We start from the raw sequence: 10,269 nt of genomic DNA on the forward strand, positions 1-10,269 counted from the left end.
ACAACCCAGGTCCAGACCCAAAAAGAAAAAAGAGGCTATCAGAGTCTGGAGGCATATAATTCACAAACACACACCTTTGAAGATTCACTGATCTTGTATGGACGAGACACTCTTGTCTGTCTGGCCCCCTCCATTATAAAGTGATTGGGAGTATTCCTACAACAATAGAAAAGAGCATTACTGAGCATACAACAGTATTGTCATTTACTAAATTCACATGGAACTGCCATACAGATACAGTCACTAGAAGCAAAAGGGTGGGAAGTCATGGAAAGAATGGGGAGTCTAGACTTTAAGACAGAGATGGAATCTAATGAGCTACATTACCAGTTTTCTTTTAAATCAAGTTACAGTGAAGAATCACACGTAGTTAATGAATACCCACCCTCTTCTATTTCCCAGAATACCCATCTGCAAATCATTGCCATATCTTTTGTGGTCTGTTGGACATGACACATGCAGTTCTGTCCCTTGTCTAAATCAGAACCCCTAAAAGGAGGATTGATATGGGCATCTGAAGGAATCCTAGGAATGAATATGTGTGTGTGTTATGTATACATACACACACACACACACACACACACATATGTATATACAAACATTACTGAATGGCTAACACATTTTAGAAAATTTCTTAGAAAAGTGTGGCCTTAGGGGCAGCTAGGTGGCATAATAGATAGAGCACAGGCCCAGGAGTCAGGAGGACCTGAGTTCAAATCTGATCTCAGACACTTATATGCCACTTAACCTGGATTCCCCCCCCCCCAAAAAAAACATCAAACTGTGGCCTTGCTCAAATTTCAAGGTGTAGGCAGGACAATGTATATAGGAAACATAAGTTCAACAATTAAGTGCCAATTGCATGGGTAGAAAGATAAAAAAGAAAGTTCTTGCCTTCAAGGGGTACCCTGCCTATAGAGGTGGGGGTGAGGAGATCAATGGGAAGTGTTTGTTGAATTAAGGTGGGTTCCGGTACATTGCTCTGCCAAAGTGGTAACTTTAGGTAAGTCACTTGACCCCTATGGGCTGTATTTTCCTCATCTGTAAAGTGAGCCAGACAGATCTGATCATCTCTGGGGTTCCTGTCATCTCTACCAGTCCACAAAACCGGGCAGATAGCTGTTGATAGTTTCGTGGGGGAAGAAGAAATACGGAAGACAGTGGCCCACAAGGAGTGGGCAGGGGAAGATCAGTTAGGTAACCCAAAGCATGGCCCTCTTACCTGGCCTGACTTCAACGGATTATCTGGGAGTAGAACTGCCTGAACACACGGTAATCTGGAGAAGGTCCAGGTATCGCCCCGTGGAAGAGTAAGAACCAGCCATCCAGATGGCAAGGCAAGCAGGCATGAGCTCAACACTTGTTCATGGCCCACTGGGACCAGGAGAAAAGGGCTGGCAGAGTCTTTAAGATTCAATTTCCCGCGTGGAGTAAGTCCAGAAGAAAATAAACGGTTCGTCCTGCTTCCACCTCAGGGGATCCGACAGGACAATGGCCGCAGATTCAGAGGATATGGGTTCAAATTCTGGCTTTGCTACCTACTGCGTAACCCTGAGCAAACGACTTGCTCACTCTGGATTTCAATTTCCTCCTCTATTAAAAAAAAGGGGATTGAAAGGGGGGCTAAGGCCCCTCCTATGTTCTATGTTCTATGTCTAAATTCTGTGACCTAAGTAAAGGCATCTAGCGCTAAGCTCCGTATCCTCCCCCGAGCTCCTTAAGCAGTTCTTCAGGGGCTGCCCTGGCAATTCTGGGTAACGGGGGGCGGCCGTTCCTGGCTATGGACAGGCAGTTCCCTCTCTACCTCCCCCACATCCACCCACCCGTCCAAATCTCAGCCATCCAAAGACTTCCCTTCGCCAAAAACAAAATACCCCCCCTCCAACACCCCCCCAACCCAAACCAACCGCGTTCCCTTCCAAGATCCTAAACATTCATTAAACAGCTACTGCGTACAGGCTCGGGGGGAGAGACAAAGTTTGGGTAAAACACCATCCCTGCTCTCAACTAGCTTGCAGTCTAGCGGAGGACAAGACACAATGGAAAACAGAAGAAAAGGCGCCTATTCAACAGATCTGAGGAATTTACTTTAACCCAAAACGCACAACTAGATCATTAAGATTTACATTCTTGTAGGGGGCTGGGCTCTAGACGTGCCAACACAGGCAGAGGTAAGGGGGCGGGGGGGGGGGAGGGAGGTCAGCCAGTTGAAAGGCAGGGACAAAGATTCCGGGTCCAAGCTGGACCTCTGACTGCAAGGGGAATTGGGGTGGGGGTTTCCATGCTTTGAGAAGGGGGCAGCTGGACCAAGGGATGCAAAGTGAGAAGGGAGGGAGGAAGGGAGGAAGGGCAGGAGGCTCGGGAGCTGGCAGAGGGGACAAGCGGACCGACCTGCGGAGGTGAGCGCGGCGCGGGCGGCCGCCGCTACAGGCTGGCCGGAGCAGCACCGCCGGCTCCCGGGCTGGATCCCGATCCCTGGCCGGAGCGGCCGGGCGGCAGCAGCGCGGCCAGCCCTCCACCGGCTGGGTCCGCAGCCATGGCTCCGCCAGGAAGTGCTGGGCCGAGTGAAACGGAGGCCGGGCCAATGAGCGCGCGCGGAGCGAGGGGCGGGGGCCCTGGAAGAGGTGGGCTCAGCTCGCGGCCAGCTGACGCCGCCCGGCCGCAAACAAACAAGAAGCCGGCGGGGCCGCCTCCGCCTCCCCCTCCTCCCCCCCCCCCTCCCCCCCCTCCCCCCTCTCCCTCCTCCCTCCTTCTTCTCCTCCTCCCTCCCTCCCTTCTCCCTCCACCTACTTCCACCCTCCTTTCCTCTGTCCTCCCTTCTTCCTCCTTCGTTTTTTCTCCCTCTTCCTCCTTCCCTCCTCCCTTCTCCCTCTTCTTCCTCCCTCCTCTTTCCTTTCTTCCTCCTCTTTCTGGGTCCTCCTCCTCCCTCCTCCCCTTTCCCTTCCCTTACCTTCCTCCCTTCTCCCTCCTCAGTTTTTCTTTCTCCTTCCTCCCTCTTCTTTCCTCCCTCCTCCCTCCTTTTCCCCCACATCCTTCCTCTCTCCTTTTTTTCCTTCTTTCTCCTTCCTCCTCTCCTCTCTCCTTCTTCCCTTCCTCTCCCTTTTCCTGTCTCCTCCTTCCTCTCTTCTTCCATCTTCCTCTCCTCTCCCTCCTCCTTCCCAAAAGTCCAGGGGGGCTTTTGACCTGGATGGGGCCCTGCTGCTGACCCACTTGGGGCAGGCATAGGTTGGGTGGGGTGGACGGGGGAAGGAAATCTTTGGAACCCAGTACCTCAAGACCATAGGATTTAGGGCTGGAAGGGACTGTCCTACTCCAGACCCTCCCCTCTCTTTTTTTTGCTTTTCTTTTTTTTTTTTCTTTTTTTGCTTTTTTGGTGAGGCAGTTGGGGTTAAGTGACTTGCCCATGGTCACACAGCTAGTAAGTGTCAAGTGTCTGAGGTCACATTTGAACTCAGGTCCTCCTGACTCCAGGTCCAGAACTTTATCCACTGTACCATCTAGCTGCCCCTCCCCCCCCATTTTTTTCCAAATGAGGAAACTGAGACCCATACTCCCAGGTGCTGGATGTGAAGTGATTTAGAATCCCAGGATGATAGAGTCAGAGTTGGCAGAACCTTAGAAGTCATATAGCCCAACTCATTTTACATATAAGGAAACTGAGGCAGGCCATTAGAATATGAGTTCCTGAAGGCTAGGTAATGTTTTTGACCTTCTTTGCATCCCAAGCTCTTAGCACAGTGCCCGGCATATAATAGGCATTTAATAAATACTTGCTTACTGACTGAATGACTGGCTCCAGAGAGTGACTTGCCCAATGGCATCAGCTAAGGCAGGTGTGGTGAAGCCAGGTTGTCAGACTCCAAATCCCTCAGTCTTTCCACACCAGGCAGGCTGTTACTCACTACTAAGTGCCAGTTGGAACTTGATCCCATGCTGTCAGTTCCAAGACCAGTTCTCTTTCTAGGCCATGAAACTCTGAGATACAATTGTAAACTCCAGGAGATGCAATGCGAACAGCAGATATTCCACAGTGAGACTCAACTAGCTCACAAAAGTCTCAATTTCAATGGCCAAGTCAGAATATGAACCCAGGTCAGTCAGTCAATAACGATTTACAGAGTGATACTTTGTCCCAGGTAAAATGCTCAGAAAGGCAAAAGACAGTTTTTGCTTTCAAGGAGCTCACAGAAGTCGGACAGGGAAGCAACGTGGAAACAACTATATAAAAACAAAGTGTTCTTTCCATGATTCTAGACCATCCCACTGAGGCCCTACAAGTAGCAAATAACAGAGGTGGGATTCTAGGCACAGAGAGGGGAAAGTGACCCAATTTTTATACTCCTTTGTAATCATTGGAAGTATTGGATATTTCTATGTTCATTATTGTCAGGTTTTTGTTTATTTTGTTTTGTTTTGCCCAGGTCTATGAGTCCAAAGGTATATAGGGAGCTCCCAGATGAGAAAACTCCCTTTCCCCATGCAAATCAGCCATATTTTGCAATTTATAGAGCTGCCTAGGGAATTGGAACATTGACTTACTCTGGGTATACAATGTGTCAGAGACAAGAACCCAGATTCTAAGGCCAGCTCTCTATGTGCTCTTCTGACAGGTTGTGTCACACTTTTCTCAAACAGCATTATTGCCAGCAGGCATAACTTTGCCCTGAGAGGTGTTGTCATCCTTTTTCTAGGAGTCTGTGACCCAAAAGGCCTGATGTTTCTTTGGCATGATTTTTCCTGTTTTCTTCATGGGACCTGCTTCAGCTAACCTGGGAAAATTTTGGTTTATAGCTAATTAGATAGGGAAGGGACTTTAGAAACTGCTGAGCCTGAGCTGCTCATTTTACGGAAGAAGAAACTGAGGCCCAGAGAGATTAAAGAAATTTAACCTAAGTAAGGAGTACCAGAGCTGGGACTCAAACCCAGGATCACTGAACTCCTATCCCTGTGCCGTATCCACTGTACCACACTACCTTGCTAACACTAGGCAGCTGAGAAAACTGATTCTGAATCTGGATGGCAAACACTAAGCACCTAGCCCAGGTACCTGGGGTCATGTTGGCAGCTGATTGAATTAGGCACCATTAGGAAAAAATCCTCCTGGATCCACTTAAGCCATCCCTAGCCCCAAGCTTCTCTGATCAGTGCCTTAGGGAACAGCTGGCTTGAATTTATAGCGCTCTTTAAGGTTTGCAAAGCACTTTGCAAATATCATTTCATTTTATCTTCACAAAAGAAGAAAAAAAAAAACAGGGAAGCAGGTGCTATCATTACCCCTATCCTGCTGTTGTTCATCCGTCCTTCATCTCGAAGAGGACCAATGATATCATGAGGTGATGTCTTGACTTGCAAGTGAAACCCAATGTGGATGTGGAAACTGAGGCAGACAGAGGTTAACTGATTTGCTCGGAGTCACATAGCTAGTAAGCTAGTGAGACTAGATTCAAACTTAGGTCTTCCTGCCTCCAAGTTCAAGTCCAGTCAAGTCCACAAGCAACCTGTTATGTGCCAGGCACTGTGCTAAGAGTTAGAGATACAGAGAAAGGCAAAAAACAGTTCCTGATCTCAAAAAGCTCACAGTCCAAAGAAGGAGATGATGTGCAAACATCTACAAACAAGATATATACAGGATAAACTGGAGATAATTTCAGAGGGAAGATTAAGGAAGATTGGGAAAAGCTTCTTGCAGAAGCCTAAGACTTGAAGGAAGCCAAGGAAGGTGGAGATGGGGAGATATGGAGTTCCAGGAATGGAGGATAGCCAATGAAAGTGTGAGGAATCAGGAGATGGAATGTCTTTTTCCAGGAATAGTAAGGAAGGCAGTGGTGCCTTCCTTATAGATAGAGCACTGGGCTTGGAGTCAGGAAGACCTCAAACATGAGCTGTGTCATCCTAGGCAGGCCATTTAGCTTCTGTTTACCTCAGTTTCCTCATCTGTAAATTGGGGATCATAATGGCACCTACCTCCTAGGGTTGTTTGTGAGGATTAAATGAGATAATAATTATAAAGAGCTTAGCACAGTGTCTGGCACCTTGCAGGCACTATATAAATATTGGATGATGATGACGATGATGATGATGGTGATGATGGTGCTGATGGTGATGATGATGGTGATGATGGTGATGATGATGATGATGATGGTAATGATGGTGATGGTGATGGTGATGATGATGATGGTGATGGTGATGATGATGATGGTGTTGGTGATGATCTCAGAGTATGTGGGGGTAAGTTGTCAGAAGACTGCAGAGGGAGGAGGGGGTCCAAATTATAAAGAGCTTTGAATGCCAAACAGAGGATTTTATAACTGATATTGGAGGTTACAGAGAGCCCCTGAAGTTTATTGAACGGGGTGGGGACATGGTCAGACCTGAGCTTTAGGAAGATGAATTTGAAGTTGAATGGAGGATGGCCTGGAGCATGGTGGAGAGACTTGAGGCAGGGATATAGTACAGTCCTGAGATGATGAGGGGCTGTACCAGGAGGGTGGCAGTGTCAGAAGAGAGAAGGACACATAGATGAGAAATGATTTAAAAGTAGAATTGACAGGTCTTGACAACTGATTGCGTGTGGGGAGTGAGAATGAGACCTAGGCTGTAAGCTTGAGTGACTGGAAGGATGGTGGTACAAGTTAGGAAGAAGGGAGGATTTGAAGGGAAAGATAATGGGTTCAGTTTTGGACTTGTTGAGTTTAAGATGTCAGTGGAATGTCTGGGTAGAGATGTCTAATAGACTGTTGTGTAAAAAAAATGGAGATCTGGAGAGAGGTTAGAGCTGGATAGGTAGATCTGAGAGTCATCTGCATAGAGATGATCATTGAATCCATGGAGGCTCATGAAATCACCAAGTGAAATAGTATAGAGGGAGAGGGGAAGAGGGTGTAGAATAAAGCCCTAGGGAACACCATGGTTGGTGGGAGTGATCCAGATAAAGATTAATCAAAGGAGAATAAGGAGAAGTCAGCCAGGTAGGAAGAGAGCCTTGAGAGAACTATATCAAAAACCCTAGAAGAGAAAAGCTTTATTTAGGAGACGGCAGTAAGCAATAGTGGTAAAAGGTACAGAGAGGTCAAAAAGGATGGAGATTGAGAAAAGGTCATTTGATTTGACAGTTAAGAGATCATTGATAACTTCAGGGAGAGCCATTTTGGTTGAATGATGATGAAGTCAGAGCCAAAGAGTTAAGAGAGTGAAAGGAAAGACAGAGAAGGTAATTCTCAAAGAGTGTAGCTACAAAAGGAAGGAGAGATATGGGACAGTAGGGGAATGTATGGATCAACTGAGGGGTTTTTGAGGGTATGGAGATATAAATGTGTGTAGGTAAAAGAGAAGTAGCCAATAGGAAGATATTGAAGATTAGTGAAAGAGTAGGGATGATAGAGGGGGCAATCTGTTAGAAAGAATTGGATAAAATGGGATAATTTATGCATGTGGAGGGAAAAGAACTTGATTTCCATAGGAGGACCAGGCCAGGAAGGTCTTAGGAAGGCCTTAGGCAGCTAAGTGGATCCAGCTAAGTGTACAGAGTGCTTTTAGACCTAATCCATTCACCAACCCCTTAGCAGAATGGCATTTCCAAATCTTTTCATCTCTTCTAAAATCTCCCATTGATCTCTGCCCCCCATCCCTTCAGTTTAGAAGAAAGAAGAGAAGAAAGGAGGAAGAGAGAAAAAGAGAGAAAGAAAGAAAAAAGAAAGGAGAGAAGAATGAATGAATTAAAGAATTCCAGGATAACATAAAAGGAACCTGAGAAGGTGGGGCAAGTACTAGGCTAGGGGCATGTTGCTGAAGTCCACAGGAGTGTATATAGCCAGGTGGGAAATGCTGGCCTGGTTGCCCTTGTTGTTCAGTTGTGTTCGACTCTATATGACCCCATGGACTTTGTCCATGGGATTTTCTTGGCAAAAGCCAAACCACTGGAGTGGCTTACCATTTTCCTCTCCAATGTGTCATCATTTTACAGATGAGGAACTGAGGCAAATAGGGGTTAAGTGACTTGTCCAGAGTCATACTGCAGTAAGTTTCTGGAATTGAACTCAGATCTTCTGAGTCTAAGCCTGGTGCTCTATCCACTACACCACCGAGCTGCCCCCTAGGTGCCCTTACTGTGGTTGTAAGAGGAGCTCTCCATCTCTACCCTCTCCAATCTGAGTGGGGGGGAGGGCACCAGAGCCAGGGTAGGTACTGATGAAGTGTAAGTTCTAGGGTTAAAGTGGTTGTGATGGAGAAATCCAGAGATGGCTAGCCTGGAAGCCTCCTTAAATGGAGGCTCCAGGAGGAGCTGAACTCAGAGTGATTAAGGGCTTGCTCATGCTTACAAAATTGTAATTGGTAGGGCTGAGGTTTGAACCCTGGTTTCCTAACACCAGATTGGATTCTCTTTCCATTACATCAGGGGCTCTTGTAAAGCACTGCTATATGTTTATAACAGATTTACCATTACTCGTGCTAATTAGTTTGATGGAAATACCAGTCGGACTTAATACTTCTCAATGCTAGTAATCAAACCATTATTAATCAATATTTCAAAATAATACAAACATCATCCCCTCCAGGAACAAACCATCAACTTGATTCCCTAAGGGTCCTGGTAAGCATGACTTTTCCTCAGTGTCCAAAAACTTCCCTTTCCACCCATGTGTCCTTCTTTGAGTGGTGGGATCATCTGGTAAGTCTCCCTCAAACAGCACTGCCCTCAAGTTAACACAAGGGATGCTTAGAGTCTCAAGTGTCAACGGTGGGGTGTGGGGAATGCAGGAGTCCCCCTTCATGTTGGCCTTGGCTAGGTTTATATAGCTTTAGAGCTCTCTAGCTATGGGGAAGCGTTAGCTAAACTCATATTCTGGTTTGTAATTCATTACCTAATTTGTTTACCACACAATTTTATTGGTGTTTATTATTAAACTAATGCTGAAATGGTTTACATTATTTTCCCATTGGTGGTCTGTTCTATCAGGAATCCACACATGATTATCAGTCATTTAGGAGAACACATGTTGTTTACCAAGTTATGCAACACAAATGCTTATCCTAAAAAATGAAAAACAGGTTATATAACTTATTCATTCACAAAATGAAGACTTGAAACAAAATGGAGTAGGTTATGCTAAGCTTAACAAAGTTATTCTCACTATAGGTATTAGGTATTTGTGTGTTATGGACCCCTTTGGCAGTCTCATGATATCTCTGGACCCCTTCTCAGAATCATGTTTTTATTTATTCATTTATTTTTTTTATTTTTTTTCAGAATCATGTTTTTAAACATATAAAATAAAGCATGCAGTATTACAAAGGAAACCATTAAACCATAAAAATACAGTTATCAAAATATTTTTTAAAAATAAGGTCATGGACCCCAGGTTAAGAACTCCTGCACTGCACGATCCGAATAGGAAATGACAATCTTGTTAGCACCTCTGACTCTACAGGCAGCAATCCACAAAGATTTAGAAGCTGTGTACCATGACAGGCAGCACTGAGACAAAATGCAAATGGGCTCTGATTTCAAGCTTACACTTTATCTGGAAACTATGTACCCATATAAGGAGATACAAATTAGTACAAAAGAAATCCAGGGCCATTTTTGTTTTGGGGAGTGGGAAGCACAAAGAATTGTGGGGAATCAGGAAAATCAATCAACTAAAATTTATTAAGTGCCCACTATGTGTCAATCACTGTGTTAAGCCTCCCATCTTATGTAGAAGGTAGCACTTGAGCTCAGCTTTGAAAGAAGCTAGAAATTCTCAAGGGATAACTAAATGTTGCAGTGTATAGAGCATCAGCCTGGAGTAAGAAAGGCCTGAGTTCAAATTTAGTCTCAGATACTTACTCGTTGTGTGACTCTGATCAAGTCACTTCATCCTGTTTGCCTCAGTTTCCTCATCTGTAAAATGATCTGGAAAAGGAAATGGCAAACCATTCCAGTATCTCTGCCAAGAAAACTCCAAATGGGGTCATGAAGAATCAGACATGACTGAAAACAACTAAACAAGGGATTCTGAGAGATGGAGGGCATTCCAGGAATAGGGCACAGTCTGTGCAAAAGTACACAGAAAAAGAAAAGGTGTGTAACAGTGGTGCTTGTGGGTGTTACTGTGGAGGAAACAGATAGTCACTCATCTTCCCTTTTCCCTTTGTCTCCCTCAGCCTCACCCAGTTAAAAGAATTAGTTCACTTGTCAGATTAGGGACAACGTAATGGACAAGAGATCTGGTAGTAGTAGTAGTAGTAGTAGTAGTAGTAGTAGTAGTAGTAGTAGTAGTAGTAGTA

General features: G+C 45.4%; 1 protein-coding gene across 3 annotated transcripts in view; it reads right to left on the minus strand.

The window, feature by feature from the left end:
* The window catches only part of KLHL36 (kelch like family member 36), a 20,791-nt gene extending 18,343 nt beyond the window's left edge, over positions 1 to 2,448 (minus strand). The window contains exons 1-3 of one of the 3 annotated variants that reach the window (XM_027847745.1): positions 2,392 to 2,445; positions 1,223 to 1,593; positions 75 to 156 (exon numbers count right to left, since the gene is read on the minus strand). In XM_027847745.1, the coding sequence (XP_027703546.1) occupies positions 75 to 134 (60 nt within the window). In that variant the 5' untranslated portion in view covers positions 135 to 156; positions 1,223 to 1,593; positions 2,392 to 2,445. Of the gene's footprint in view, positions 1 to 74; positions 157 to 1,222; positions 1,799 to 2,391 lie in introns of those variants that run through there. The other 2 variants (XM_027847747.1, XM_027847746.1) reach the window with 2 other exon arrangements.
* Between the last annotated feature and the right edge of the window lie 7,821 nt (positions 2,449 to 10,269).

Source organism: Vombatus ursinus, unplaced genomic scaffold (assembly GCF_900497805.2).
Source record: "Vombatus ursinus unplaced genomic scaffold, bare-nosed wombat genome assembly UNPS02005286.1, whole genome shotgun sequence".
Classification (NCBI taxonomy): domain Eukaryota; kingdom Metazoa; phylum Chordata; class Mammalia; order Diprotodontia; family Vombatidae; genus Vombatus; species Vombatus ursinus.